The 16,262-nt window shown below is 40.0% G+C and overlaps 1 protein-coding gene across 1 annotated transcript; it reads right to left on the bottom strand.

Moving 5' to 3' along the window:
* Positions 1-369: 369 nt before the first annotated feature.
* LOC105383026 (E3 ubiquitin-protein ligase NRDP1) lies at positions 370-8,234 on the bottom strand. Its single transcript, XM_048629028.1, is given in 7 exon segments — positions 370-616; positions 2,178-2,308; positions 5,018-5,173; positions 5,288-5,493; positions 5,759-5,877; positions 7,719-7,861; positions 7,944-8,234. Coding segments are annotated over 7 exon segments (984 nt in total). The 5' UTR covers positions 8,034-8,234; the 3' UTR covers positions 370-477.
* Between the last annotated feature and the right edge of the window lie 8,028 nt (positions 8,235-16,262).

Here is a 16,262-nt window from a genome sequence, read left to right as displayed (position 1 = left end):
TTTACATAATCCTTTTAATCAACATCGATTTTGAGGTTCCGAAATTCGACAGGCTGTTAGAAAGGACAGTAGGCCTGGTACAGGTTTTGATAGTTATTTAGTAGTACAGTAAGGTGCAGATAAACATGACCCCCCTCAGAAGCATTGTTAGTATGAGAGGGGGGTCAGGTTTCTCTGCACCTGACCGTACTAACAAATATCCCATGGTCTTGCATACAAAAAACATCTTGTGGAAACTATCATGAGCCATTAGATAATTTTTGGAAAATTTCCTATTTCATTAATTTTAGCATCTAAATTTTGAAATAATTAAATCGTTTTTCCTAATAACAACCACTGCAGGCATTGTATGAAAGTCCATATGTAAACGTTAGCAATCAAAACCTACCCACCAAACTTCAGTCCAAAAGCCCGTTCGCCAACTAAATTCAAATTTGAAAAAAGAAACTTTTTGTCTTTTAATTCCGAGATCACAGACTACTCGATGCCGTGAGCGAAGATCATGACGAGCCCCGGCTCCACCATCATGTGGTCGTCCACGTGCGTGTTGTCACAGTGCAGCACTAGCACCGCCTGCTTGCCTGGCACCCTTTTGCACACGTACTTTTCGTATAGTCTGTAGAAGAAGAAGCAAATGTGGTAACTCATATTATTATACCTCCTTATTCATAGAAAAATTATGGGACGTTTGAGCTATGAGGCGTTTGTTAAAAAAAAAAAAAGTTCCTTTTTGGAGAAATAGATGGCGTTGTCTGGGGTTGTACCAACTTTCAAACCCTCAGAACACACTCAGATCACAATATGTTATTCTGTGAGGCTAACGAAATGTGAAAGTGACGTAGGTAGGTAGAATTGTAGTATTATTTTCTCTATGATGTCGATGTCACTGTTGCTTCAGCGTTCAGTGCGATTGTGCGTACAGCCGTTCTTTTCAAGTTTTCTCAGTTTCCTTGTGTTTCTCCTGTATTAATTGAGTTGTAGTTGAGCTATCTGCTCCTCCTCCCTTGATACTGTAGAGTTAGTGCACTTGAGATAGTGACTCTTTTGAGATAGTTTGAGTTTGAGTTCTTATTCTGAGTTTAGTACTCTTTGCTCTCTATGTAATTTTTGACAGTTGATACACTGCGTTTTCACGCCATCTATCCTCTTACCCAAAAGCTCAACTGACAGCTGTCAAGGAAAACGGCTCATTGAACTGTTTTGTCCCTCTCTGTCAAAGAACAATTTGTTCTATGAGAGACCAAACAGTTCAATAGCTAATACGTCCTATAACTTTTCTATGAATAAGGGTGTTAGTCTGTGTAAGAAGAACACTCAGAATGTTTTTTGGAAGTATGGAGTTAGGGCATGCATGCATGAGTTAAAATTGTTAGATTAGCAGAGAAAATAAAATAAAATACTTGCCTTATGCCTGTGTTAGTATGAATTACCTAGATATAATACTGGAATAATATTATGTTTGTATGCAACGGTCTTTTTTCTCTCACACACATGATTTCAGCACCAGGTGATCTAATACCAAAAGGGAAATCAGATAAAAAAATAAAAATAGAATTTTCTCCATTCCATTTTACCCATTATCATAGTCGCTAACTTGCTATACGACAAAATTATGCAAATAAACAGCAATTTGGATTGCCTTTGTCAAGTGTATAAAGATAACGGTGTGTGGGAGAGTATGTGAAAAACAATAAACAATAGACATACATACGCTCTGTGGAATTACTGAGGACGTTGAAGTTGCATCCACAAGAATTTTTGTTATTCAGTTATCCGCTTCTTTAAATATACCTACGGTCCTACGTAAATCATATTTTTAAGCGGATACCATAGTATTCATCACTACTGATGGTCCGCTATCAGTGTACCAAGTGTGTTTTTTAGTAGATTATAAAAACACTCAACTCATCATCTTTGGTAGCCGATTCCTATCTTTCGAGTCAACCATTAGAATTCATTTCAAAATTATCCTTTTAATGAATGTATTGACCATAAATGAAGTCCTTACCATACAATCTAACCAAAATCAATTTCGCGTTAGACGTAAAACAAAAAAAATAACGATAGACCAAGCAACGCATTCTATCATTGACATTACATGCAACCAATAAAAGCTGGCTAACTGAGAATTGCCACGCTAAACTTTGACTTTTCTGTAGACTCATCTACAAACTGACCTCCTATTATTCTGCCTGGTCTCCAGCGAGCACAGGCCGGGCGGCCAGCGGCGCTCGTGACAGTTCTCCATGAGGTCGTCTATGATGTGCGGCGGACACCCCGACTCTGATAGACTGCGCTTGATCATCATCTGTGGGGGGCAGGTGGAGGGTTAGATCTATACGTTATTGTATTGTAGGGGTAGGCGGCGGGTTAGGTGCGTTTTTGGACTATTGGAAGCCGGTAAATTTCTTGTTTTTTGCGAGGCCGTGTGAGAGTGTTGTATTAAAGGAGAAGGAACGTATTAAAATATCGATTGATGTTGGTTGTAAAATAAGTCTTTTATTAAATCTGTGCGGTGCTTATATACCCATATTAATGCAAGCACAGCACTACATGCTTATGTTGCCGTTTATTCTAACAACTAGCCTATTTGCAGATACTACCATACTACAGCCGTGACCAAAGCTGCAGCTAAACTAGTTTATGGCTATGGACAGTGGATTAGCCAGTCAGGAGTGAGTCAGTTCTCCATGAGGTCGTCTATGATGTGCGGCGGACACCCCGACTCTGATAGGCTGCGCTTGATCATCATCTGTAGGGGTAGGGATAGGTTAGATACGTTACTGTAGGGATAGGCGGCGGGTTAGATAATGAAGCTGGAAATCTTCTTAGACTGTTGATGACACAACTACAGTTTGTGACCGCGGTAAGTGCATTAGTAACCTAGTATTAAGATTCATTGTTACTAACACTTACTATGGACTATGTGGTCTGAAAATAAATATTTATTATTTATTATTATTATTAGGCCCACTTGCGTGGATCACAGGGTTAAAAATATAAACGCAGAGGTAACTAACTCAGGGTTAACTTTGTAAAATTTTAACCCGGACTTTTGATTGCGCTAATGGAAAATAACCCTGAGTTAGCTAACCTGACGTTTCTTTTTGCACTCTGTGAATCTATGTCCCGTTCCAGGCTGAAAGGGACCAAGTTTCTATTGCCGTAAAAAACATTGTCTTCTATCTCACCTCACGTCTTTGGATAAAACTATCCCTCTCTATTTCCATTTTCGCAATCTGTCAGTAATTTGTATTTTGTTTACAAAGTGTCATATTTGTGATTTCCACATTACGAAAATTTTTGATTTTACACTACGAAAATTATAAAAAATTGAAAAGAAACGGCGGTAGCTCAGTCGGGTAAGCGCTCGCTTCTCACACAAAAGATGCGTGTTTGGATCCTAGCGCAGACATACCAATGAGTTCTTTGGAATTTAAGTACAATGTGTGGCAACTTACTACCACACATTCTACTTACCACAAAACGTTCAAGGACCTTATCATAAGCAGCTCTCTTCAATCTAACCGTACCAGCAAGCAATACTCAACCAATAACAACAGCAAGTATTGAATATATTGAACACATCGCGGTTGCAAGTTGTCCTTTAGATAACAGCAAAGATAGCCCTGTAAAGAGCTGTTTCTGGAAACAAAGAGGGAGTTCCGAAAATAACTGTTCAGCAAGCTCAAGCAAGCAGCAGCAGCGACCACCCCCGTCACCGCGGCAGCTCGGAGAGGAGAGCCTCCGACAGCGCAGAAAAGGAACGAGTCCCCGTGCATTCCCAACGCCACGAGTATTTAAGTTAGCACCGCGCGTATAAGTAGGCTTATTTTCTGTAAATAAATTATTATTATTCTGTCCACTCTAAGTATTATTTTCTACCTACTCTACACAATATCTCCAAAAATTTATACCATAGCTCTTACGGTGAAAAAACATCGTGATCTAAATGTGTACCCTAAAGTGCATTGCACTCTTTCAAAAGCGGCGATACGGCTCGCGACCTATCACGTGAGTACAAAAATGTACAGCGAAAAGTGGGTGAGTCACCTCTGAGTAACTACATTACAGTCATAGTCGTGAGCATATATGTATGTAACCACACCATCGTGCTCTTAATTTCACAAGTGGGACCATTTGCTACTTTGCTAGATAGGGGAAAAATATAAGAATGATGAGTTAATCATCATAATCAAACATTTCTAACGAATACAAGAATATTGATAAAAAACTTTTCTTTTGACGTAAGCCGGGTTAGCGTCTTAACCCTCCAATATTGGGGGGTTAAATATTTAAGAGTTTATCCCAAGGTTAGCGCTCATATTTCAGCGATGCAAGACAAATTAATAATCTAACCCTTCTTATGTCAAATATCTCCGAGTTAATTCGCTAACCCAGGTCTGCGCAAGTGGGGCTTAGGTAATCAGATCAGTGGTGATAAAGTTTTATGTGCGATACTTATTTTCGAAGCTGAATGTGTTATAGTTAAGCTGAAATAGCATTGATGAATCGACTGCAAACATTCGTGTGAAGTTCCAATGAATATAATTATTTCCGTTTCGTAAATCTTACATAATGAATGCACTTTTTGCTGTAATGAATATGAATAGTTACGCGAGACGTTACGATCAATTCATGTACAGAGGTGCGTGTAATAGATACATTCATATTAAATAATAGCTTATCATTATAGCTGCTGCACGCACAAATACTAAGTGTCGAAAATCATTGACATCGTAATAAAATATAGCGTAAAATGTGAGAAGCCAACTGAGCTACCACCACATTTCTGACAAAAAATAATAACTGTTATTGCTATGTTAAGAATGTACAAACTTTGTGATAAGTTTCTCAGTGGCATGTACTGAACAAGCGTAGCGTGGGACGCCGCTGGCCCATCAAACTTAGAAAGGTAGCCGTTAGAGCCTAGATGATAAAAAGGCGCTGTCGCTACGGCAGAGACAGATGAGAAATTTAGCACGAACATCAAACTGGAGCCAAACATATTTAATACCTGCAGCACGTCATCAGGCGTGGAGATCATGCCGCCCCAGCGAGTGACCCGCGCGCGGGACAGAGAGTTGGCCCAGCGGACCACCTCCTCTCGCTCCATCTGGTCCGCTATTGCTCGCATGGTGGGGTTGGAGACGCGCATGGCTCGCATGAATTCCTGGTGACGGGAGGATATGGTATTTAGTGGGTAAATTTGGTGCTGCACTGACTAGAATGGTGAAACGCATAGGATGCAATTAGAGTGTTTCATTCACGACAGTCAGATACCAACCTTCAGCAGTGCCAGTTCCCGTTTATGCTCATTAATAGTCAGCCGCTGCTCGGCCAGCTCCTGCTGGTACTCGGTGAGCTTGGTCTGCTGCGAGGCAATGAGCGCCCGCAGCTCTCGCACACAGTTGTGTTCCGACAGCTCATCCTTCGGTATCACCAGGCCACAGCCCTGCTCGCAAGGCATAGGCCTCTTCGGGTTGAATTCACCTGAGGCATTCAAAATTCAAAATATTTTATTTCGTAAACTTACATAGGTACTAGTTACAATAGGCATGAGGAATGCTTTTTAATAATATTTACACAATTTTATGAATAGTATTTTTATGGTAACAATTACCTACATATATTTGTGCAATAAAGTATCAAATAAATAAATAAATAAAATATTTAAATGCTTCTGTTATGGTGTGCCAATAATGTATTGTTAATTGATTAAGCTATTTAATTTACAGTTGTATAATAAAAATTATGCAGGAACTTGGTTACAGAAATCTCATAAATGCATGATTGTTTCCTGAGTTAATAACCAATGAGTCCAGTTTCAATATGGCAGCACAGCCGTGGGGGGCGTTGTCACAACTTGTGCAAAGTCTGAAAGAAACTTTCAATGAGGTTACTGTTATCAGAACACAGACACTGTTATTATAAAGTTATTGTTAATTAATGCTGCACTATATTATCATCAAACAACTAGTTGTTACTTATAATCTAGGTCACAATGTGTTAAGCTGGTGTGGAAAGACAATAATATCAGTTTTATTTATTTAAATTTTTGATATTGTGGGCAAGTCAACTGCTAAGTTTGTATTGGGATGTAGGTGTAAATATTTTAATGAATAAAGTTGGTAACCTAGTAGGCTCCCTAGTAGGTGAAGGTATCTATTTGATACCAAAATTACATTGACAAGTTATTGGCAGAACCAGATACCAATGCATGTGCTAAATATAGGGCCTTTGCAAAAGAGCTGCACATTTGCACAATACACTTGTAGACAAGTATAGAATTATTTATTTATTTATTTTATTTTAAATGGAAAACTTACAGCTATTTTGACAAAAACACTTATATATAATAGACAACAGAGAGCAAATTACAAGTTTTCACTAGTACACAATAAAATACAATATAAATTTGTCTTGGAGTTACACATACATAAACACAAAGAAACAGACCAATATAAGAATACATACCTACATCTAAAATTAAATTAAGTTATATAATTTAAAAACCGGCCAAGTGCGAGTCGGGCTCGCGCACAAAGGGTTCCGTAGCAGCAAATATAATAAACATTACAGTTAAATCAACCTATCTCAAAAACTATAAGAGATACTTTGATCAAACCAAAAATCGTTGAAAGAGTTAATTAGCATGCATCACCTCTATTTTTTTTAGAATTTTATACCCCGTAGTTATAAAAATAGAGGGGGGGGGACATACTTTTTACGACTTTGAGAGCTGATATCTCAAAAACCGTTCACTTTAAGAAAAATGTTTTTTAGAAAACTTTATATCATTTTAAAAGACCTTTCCATTGATACCCCACACGGGTATGTACATCGAAAAAAAAAATTTCATCCCTCAGTTACATGTATGGGGGGCCCCACCCCCAATTCTTTTTTTTACTATTTAGTGTCATATTTTTGTAGCGGTTCATACAACACATATTCCCATCAAATTTCATCACTGTAGTACTTATAGTTTCCGAGTAAATCGGCTGTGACAGACGGACAGACGGACATGACGAAACTATAAGGGTTCTGTTTTTGCCATTTTGGCTACGGAACCCTAAAAACTAAGAGAATGCTTCGTAGTTAACTTAACCTTAACATTGTGATATATCCTCTACCATAACCGTTGCCACTAAGCCAGTGATGCCATGAAATTACGAACGAATGCCGCCCTAACAGCCTCGAAACTGCTGTGAAAGATATCGATATCGTTGGACTCGCACAACCTATTGACCATGATACTAGCCCTTACTACAAAAGAGTTCTGCCTGTAGTTCGTACTGCATTGAAGCACATGCAAGATGTCTTTTTTACGCGTCAATCTCTCTGGAACTCTAAGTTTAATGAGCTGCAACAACTGGGGGCAGTCTATTTCACCTCTGGCGACCTTAAGCACAAATATAGCGTCTGCCACAGATCGCCGAAGTTCAAATTACCTACAATTGAGGAAATACTTATCTACAATGTGTACTGTATGGTGTTGGACACCAAATAAATAATACATTTGTGAAATGCCACCATAGAAAGTGAATTTATTTAACAGGTTCTTTCTATCAGTATCTTTTTATATTATGGTCACTCATGCTATTCAAATGCATCAGATATTAATGATAAATACATATTATAAGGTAAATTTTACCTTGGACATTTTGCAATAACATTAGAAGTCTTTAACTCCTTTAATAATAACACAAAGAGCATACCTCGAGAGAAGATTTCTAAGGATCCGTGGGACTGGCCTCAGCTGGCTAGAGCTGACGGCCTGACGGTCCACGGGGCAGGTGGGCTGGCGGCTGATCCACTCCGTAATGCACGCGCGACAAAATGCGTGCTCACATACGGGCGCCTACAAAAACAATTACATCTTACTATCTTATGCCTCAGGCTCTTAATTATTGAATACTGAGAGAGTGTCAACAATCACAAACCTGCAAAGGGTCTTCAAGAACCCCCGAGCAAATAGGGCAAATGAGTTCTTCGTCAACGTCACCTTGAAATCTTTTGATTTCATAGCCCATGGTTGATTAACACAAACATAAGTTGTGCGAAACGATTGCTAGCACTTTGCACCAAACTTAAACATTAATTATATATGTCCCAAAAGGAATATTTTATACAATTTTCGCAAAAGAAATAAACAAATGATTAAACTTCAACTTTTTTTCAACACTAACTTTTTTTACAAGTTTTTCGTTCACTCGTTCGTTCACTCACTTTCTTTGTATAGTCTGTGCATGTCTGTCACTTTTCTAACCAGATGAAAGCACGAGTTTTTAATCAAGTTCGATGCCTATACGAGAATCGATCGATTCGTGATCGAATCACTATAGATTGGCAAGTTGCTTGGCGACCCTCCTTGCGGGGTGAAAGACGCGGAGGGGACGAGGTACCCAAGACGACAGCGGGTAGCGGGAGAGTAGCGGGGAAGGGCAACGCGTGCACTGCATGTCATTGTTACGGCAGTCTCGGCCGCGCAGCCGAGGCGGCCACATGTCTTATATAGTCTGTCATAATTTGAGTACGACCCACATGAGATCATTGATCCTGAGACCATTAGTCTTAGGATGAGTGTTGAGGCCTTTTTAATATTATTATTAGGTATCTATAATTCGTCAACAAAATAACGTTAATAACAACAAATCGTATAATGTCTCAATATAGGGGTGTTTAGTTTTAAGTTCGTCATGATTATATAATGTTAATGTTTTAGTTCCTGTGCCAACAGATGTCACTATCCCTTACCGTACATCGCGGTGTTAAGATTTCTTTGGTCTTTGTGCTTGATTTGATTAAACGTTACTTCTGTCAGCAAATAGTGGTTTGACTTGGACTTGTTCATGGTCCTTCGAGCCGGATTGCGGAATCAGATAGTCAAATTTTTGGTCCGACGCAAGTATCGGGGAACAAGGATTCCCTGAAGGTGCTTCGGGTGGTTGGCCAGAGCGTCAGCCAGCGAGAGCAGCCAGTGCATCGCGGACAGCTCCAGCATCGGCAGAGCTCCTGGGTGCACCGTGGCGGATGACAGCAGTGGCGCCGCGAGCTGCGTCACCCCATCTGCCACGCAGCGGCAACAGGACGAGCAAGGGAGTGGATCACAGAGGCCGGTAATCTAAGTGAACCAACTGTGAGTACATTTTGACAGTATCAGTTTGAGTAAACCCCCCCCCAAGTGTCAGTGTCATTCTCAGAATAATTATTGAAGTGCCAGTGTGTCAGTGTCAGTCAAGTGTCAGTATGGACATTAAGAAAAAAGAATAATTTGTCTTTGGTTCTGTAACGTTCTCTCTCATAGACAGTAGTTAGAATAATTATTAAAATTTAGTTAGGACTTAGAACTTAGAATAATTTATCAAATATTGGTCAGACGGGGAACCTATGCCCGATTTTGGTTCTGTGAGAAACCAATCAAAACTTGTAAAATTTTCAAAATTTTCTTTGGACTTAGCAAATTTCAAACATTATTCTACTTCTGTCAAAATGTCGTCTTCTATTAAAAGTCAACTTGGCTCAATTTCCAACATTGTTAAAGCGTATGAAAACTACAAAAAGGCACCAAAAGACCGTTTAGCCAAGGAATCATACTTACAAACCAGACTAGAAGCGTTAGAATTTCATTTCAAAATTGTTACTGACAACCACACAAAATTACTCTCTGAAGCATCCGATGAAATACTCGATAGCCATGAATACTTTACAACCGACATGTACTCAGAGGTAGAGGAAACGTACATTATGTACAAGGCGGACTTAAAGGAAGCTCTATCCCGCTTCATGCCGAGTGCATCGGCTGCTTCGGAACAAACAAACAAACACGTAACTACCAAGGGGGAAACTCAGGTTCAGTTGCCAAAAATTTCCATACCGGTGTTTTCTGGATCATATTCGGAATGGATACCGTTTAGAGATTTATTCACATCGTTGATTCATAACAACGAGTCATTGGACAGCGTGCAAAAAATGCACTATTTAAAAGGGTATCTCTCTGGAGAGGCCGAGCAGCTACTAAGGTACGTTGTGATCACAGCCTCAGCCTACCAGGAGTCCTGGGCCTTGCTAAATAGTAGGTATAACAACAAAAAATACTTAGTGAACTGTCTAATGAAGCGTTTTATGAATCAACCCAGTGTTGCAAATGAAACCTCTAGTGCACTTAAAGACATGCTTGATCTTGTAAATGAAACAGTAAACGGTTTGAAGAACCTTGGTGTGCCGACAGACTCCTGGGATGTTTTCATAATATATGTGGTTTGCTCAAGATTGGATCCGGAATCACGTAAGGGTTGGGAGGTAAAAATAAGTACGTCTGATGAGCTACCAACCTTGAACGAACTACGGGAGTACTTAACATCACGTTTTAGGTCTCTTGAGTTTTTAGACACCAAATTCAAACCGAAACAATCGAAAGTCATGCACACCATGTCAGACGGAAATAATGAAGCAAATGTCATTTGTGCTTACTGCGACCAAGGTGGGCACAAAATTAGTAATTGCCAGAAGTTTTGCAACACTGATTATCGCACTCGAAACGAGTTTGTTCAAACCAACGGTCTCTGTTTCAACTGTTTGGGTCGTAACCACTCTGTCAACATCTGTCGATCATATAACAAATGTCGCATCTGTAAACATAAGCACCACTCCTTGCTTCACCCGACGACAGCTTCGGGGCCGCAAGCGAGTGGGTCCAAGTCACACATTGCCGTGGAAGTCAATTCAACAGGGGTCGATGAAGTCGTCGACAAGAATTCATTTGATAACCCTGCTACACCATCAAAGGTATCAACACATTTTTCAAAGAAAATTGCATCTAATCAGGTTCTGTTAGCAACCGCTCTTGTCAATGTAAAAACAAGATCTGGTCAGGTACACTTACTTAGAGCCTTGTTAGATCAGGGTTCGCAGGCATCATTCATAACAGAATCAGCGGTCCAGTTACTTGGACTCAGGAGGATGCCTACACGAAGTAGCATATCAGGAGTAGGCAGTGAGAAAAGCACTCTATCCTCCAAGTACATGGTGGAAATACAAATTCAGTCTCGCCATGATCCAGGTTTTCAAGTCCAGGTACGTGCGCATGTTCTAAGTGCAATTACCAGTTTACTTCCTTCTGACAAGGTAGGTAGGCTTGATTGGCTTGAGTCAATGGAAATTCCATTGGCCGATCCTCAATACCACACTCCAAACAAAATTGATATTCTGCTTGGAGCCGACGTTTATGGTCAAGTTCTAACGGCTGGACTAATGAAGAGTCCTCGCGGTTCGCCAATAGCACAAAACACTGCTTTAGGGTGGATCTTATCTGGGCCAACTCATCAGGAGAGTTACGATGACAAACAAGCTTCAAAACATTGTTATCACAATGTTATTATCAGCATGCATTCTCAAGTTGACGACAATGACATGCTAAAGAAATTCTGGGAGATTGAGTCTGACACTTGTGATACCAAAATTCTTTCGCTGGAAGAACAGCTTTGTGAAGAGTTTTATGAGAAAACTACTCAACGAGATTCAACGGGTAGATACATTGTCAGACTGCCATTTCGCAACGATGATCCTCAGTGCAAACATGGAAGATCCAGGGACATCGCTCTTAGAAGATTTCACTTGCTCGAACAACGATTTAAGAAAAACCCAGAATTTAAGGCCAGGTACTCCGCTGTCATACAAGAATATTTAGACCTTGGACATATGGAACGTGTAGCTGATGATGATATCAACAACGATTCAGCTTATTTACCACATCATGCAGTCATACGGGAAGATAAAACGACAAGCAAGGTCAGAGTCGTATTTGATGGATCATGCAAAGGTGTAAACGGTGTATCTCTTAACTCTGAATTAATGATCGGTCCCAGATTGCAACAAGATCTACGCCACATCGTCATTAGATGGCGAATGCATCCAATCTGTCTGTGCGCAGATATCGTTAAAATGTATCGGCAAGTAATCGTTGCAGACAAGGATGCCAATTACCAACGAATTGTGTGGAGAGACGATCCCGATTCAGAAATAAGAGACTACAAATTAGTCAGAGTTACTTTCGGAACTGCGTCGGCCCCGTACTTAGCAGTGAAAACAGTACAACAACTTGCAACCGATGATGGCAGTCAATTCCCGATAGAAGTTGTGGAAGGAGCGAAATCTGACTTCTATGTGGATGATCTGTTAACTGGTTGTCAAACAGTAGAAGAAGGAACAAGGATGTTCAAGGAATACAGCAAGTTATTGAGACAGGGGGGTTTTGATCTTCAGAAGTGGGTAACAAACAATAAAGAGTTAGCTGAAATCATGACGGGTAAACCGGAAATTCAAGACAGAAAGGTTGAGATAAGGACCGACGAAGTGGTTAAAATCTTGGGGTTAGCGTGGAACAAGGACATTGACGCATTTGAATACACCGTCCAGCTACCTGACAATACTGGTCCTGTGACTAAACGAAAGGTGATTTCCAGCATATCTCGTCTCTTTGACCCTCTAGGGTGGGCAGCGCCTTGCATTATGGTTGCTAAGGTCACCATCCAAAAATTGTGGCTAGCAGGCATAGATTGGGATGAGGAACTACCTGAAGAATTGTTGAACGAATGGTTATCATACCAAAGAAACTTGATCGACATTACGAAGTTAATTATCCCAAGGTGGGTTGGGGCTAGGAATAACGATGTACATATGGAGTTGCAAGGCTTTTGTGATGCGTCTAACATAGCATATGCCGCTGTGGTATACCTTAGGATTATAGACTCCGATGGCAACATCCATATCAATCTTGTTACAGCCAAAACTAAGGTTGCTCCAACAATGCAAGTTTCGATTCCTCGACTTGAGTTGATGGGAGCAGTTCTCTTGTCAAGATTAATTACTGAAGTGGGTCGCGTGTTGGGAATCAACCATGCCAACATACACGGATGGACAGATTCTACTGTTGTATTAGCTTGGCTAAGTAGTCACCCAAGTCGCTGGTCTACGTTCATCGGGAACCGAACGTCTGATATCCTGTCCAGGTTAGAGAGTACACAATGGTCTCATGTACAATCAGCTCAAAACCCAGCAGACATAGCGTCCAGAGGATGTTCACCTGGAGAACTTGCAGAGAATCCCATGTGGATTCAAGGGCCATCATGGTTGAAAGATCAGTCCATCAATTACCAGAGACCAAAATCCATTTCAACAAACTTAGAAGAAAGACATATCAAGGCTCATGTAACTGTAGATGAAACCAAAACATTTTCTGATACGTCCTTCTGGGAAAAATATTCATCACTGCACAGACTAGTTCGCATTGTTGCAGTATGTAGGAGATTTCTTGTGTACAAAAGAAGCCATAAATTTGGGTCTCACATCACAAAGTCTGAAATAAATGAAGCATTAGATGTATGCATTAGGCAATCTCAACTAATATGTGATATGGAAAAACTTAAATCGTTATGTCCATTCCTTGATGATAAGGGAATTATGAGGGTTGGCGGCAGACTTCAAAATGCAAGCCTTGACCATGATGCAAAGCATCCAATTATTCTCCCTCATAAGAGTCATTTCACAAATTTAGTGGTAGACGACGCACATAAGAGGACATTGCATGGAGGACCCACTCTTATGTTGAATCATTTACGCACAAAATATTGGATAGTAGCAGCCAAGAAACTTGTAAAAGCTCACGTTCATAGTTGTGTCAAATGTGTTCGACATGCAGCAGCAACAAAGACTCAATACATGGGTCAGCTACCAGAAAGCAGAGTCACACCGTCTAGACCATTTTTACACAGTGGAGTAGACTTTGCCGGACCCATCAACGTTCGAATGTCCAAGGGTCGGGGCAATAAATCCTACAAGGGCTATATATGTGTCTTCATATGTATGGCAACTAAGGCTATACACTTAGAAGCAATCAGCGATTTAACAGCTGAAGGGTTTATCGCTGGATTTAAGAGACTAGTGGCTCGTCGCGGCCACGTCAGTGATGTTTGGAGCGACAACGGTACCAACTTTGTTGGGGCATCTAGGGAACTCCACAAGCTAGTCTCAGCTGAAAATTCCTCAGTGGCAGTTGAGATTCAAGAGTGGTTGAGTGATAATAGCGTCACATGGCATTTTATTCCTCCCCATGCACCGAATTTTGGCGGGCTGTGGGAAGCAGGAGTGAAATCCACTAAGTTTCATTTAAGGCGAGTGATAGGTGACTCAACTTTGACTTATGAAGAATTAGCTACTACTTTAGCTCAGATAGAGGCGTGCCTGAATTCTAGACCCCTTTCAACATTGTCTGATGATCACCAGGACCCTACACCGCTCACACCAGGCCACTTTTTAGTCGGTGAACCATTGGTAATTGTTCCTGAACGCAATTATGAGTTATGTAACATATCATCATTGAAACGGTGGCAATTAACTCAAAGGATGGTGCAAAATTTTTGGCGCAGGTGGTCCAATGAGTATTTAGTGTATTGCATGCAAAGGTACAAATGGTCCAAGGTCATTCCCGAACCTAAACTTGGAGATGTTGTTTTGATTAAGGAAGATAATCTTCCTCCTGCTCGGTGGTTATTAGGCAGAGTGGTTGCGAAACATCCAGGATCAGACCAGTTAACTCGTGTAGTAACCTTAAAATGTAATGGATCTCTTATTAAACGACCAACATCAAGATTATGCATACTACCGATAGCAAGTTAAGTTAGGTATCATGCATAGGTTTACTAGTTATGTACAATCAATGAAAGTTAAGTTTATGTTTTAATTTTTTAATTTTAATGTTATCACGTGGTTTATTGATGTAAACCGCCCTTGACCTCATGGTGGGCGGTAAATGGAAGAACGGCACCGCGTTCTTGGTGGGCGGAATGTTTAGTTTTAAGTTCGTCATGATTATATAATGTTAATGTTTTAGTTCCTGTGCCAACAGATGTCACTATCCCTTACCGTACATCGCGGTGTTAAGATTTCTTTGGTCTTTGTGCTTGATTTGATTAAACGTTACTTCTGTCAGCAAATAGTGGTTTGACTTGGACTTGTTCAAGGGGCTTCTTGTAGCACAGCGTACCGGATCAGTCATGCTACGCGGCTAAAGGTTGGTACTGCGCAGTCAGATACGAAAAAGTAAACAACAAAGACGAAGAGTCCATATGACAGTGCGTCAGTTGTCAGTTCTTGTAACTAGGAAAGCAACCAAAATTTATGTGATTTAATGAAAGTAATTAATGAGCAAAACACACAGAAAATTTACAAAATTGATGAAATTGTGAAAGAAAATGGTCATATCGTGCTTCGCCTACCCCCATTCCACCCGGAATTAAATCCTATTGAACTTGTGTGGCGGTACGTGAAAGGCGAGCTCGCAAGAACGTCGATTGACTCTAACTTAGATAAAGAGATAAAAGACTTAGAGTTGCTTTTCTCTAATTATTCGCCTAAAAAGTGGAGAAATTGTGACGACCATGTCATAAAAAATTAAGACGAATATTATAAATCTGATAGAGTATTTGACGATGTATTGGACAGGTATGTTATTGTTTATTTATAATTTATTGTAAATTAAACATAAATTGGTTTTTGTCTTAGATTTATAATTGAAGTTAATGAAAACGATGATGAAGATGAGGATGACGACGACGATGAACAAGTTCAAACAGAGAGTGAACATGAAAGTGACATGGAAATTGATTTATAAAATAAAACACTTTTACATAAAAAATTCAAATTGGTAGATATTCTGAAGGTAAACATCCAAATTTTAATGCTGTCAAACTATAAATTTTAAGCTAAATATGACATTTACGGGAACACTCATAGAATACAATTTTACTTACGTCAGAAATAGTTAGAAGCTATCGCGAGATTAATCCGGGCACACTTTTCTACGTGTGTAGCATGTCGTGCTACCTCGCCCCCGCCACTTCTTTCACCCCGCAAGGAGGGTCGCCAAGTAACTTGCCGCATTATACTTGTAGAGTCTCACAAAAGAGTCGTAAAAGAAATGAATGAGCTTATGTTTTTTACGTATATTTTATTGTCTAAATTCTTAATTCTGGAATCTGCAGTATATATAGTGCCACAAACTTATCTGTTCCGGTGAGAGCGAACTAAATTGGTCCATACCTCATTACTTACTGTACTAATGAATTTCATATTGACATAGATTATATGGACCAATTTAGTTCGCTCTCACCGGAACAGATAAGTTTGTGGCACTATAATCTCATCGATCTGCGCTCTGACACGAGTTTAAAAAAAACTTTTTTAGGCTTGCAATAAAAAAGGGT

Source organism: Plutella xylostella, chromosome 22 (assembly GCF_932276165.1).
Source record: "Plutella xylostella chromosome 22, ilPluXylo3.1, whole genome shotgun sequence".
Lineage (NCBI taxonomy): Eukaryota > Metazoa > Arthropoda > Insecta > Lepidoptera > Plutellidae > Plutella > Plutella xylostella.
The sequence above is the reverse complement of the archived record's forward strand: the minus strand, read 5'-3'. Positions and strand labels throughout refer to the sequence as shown.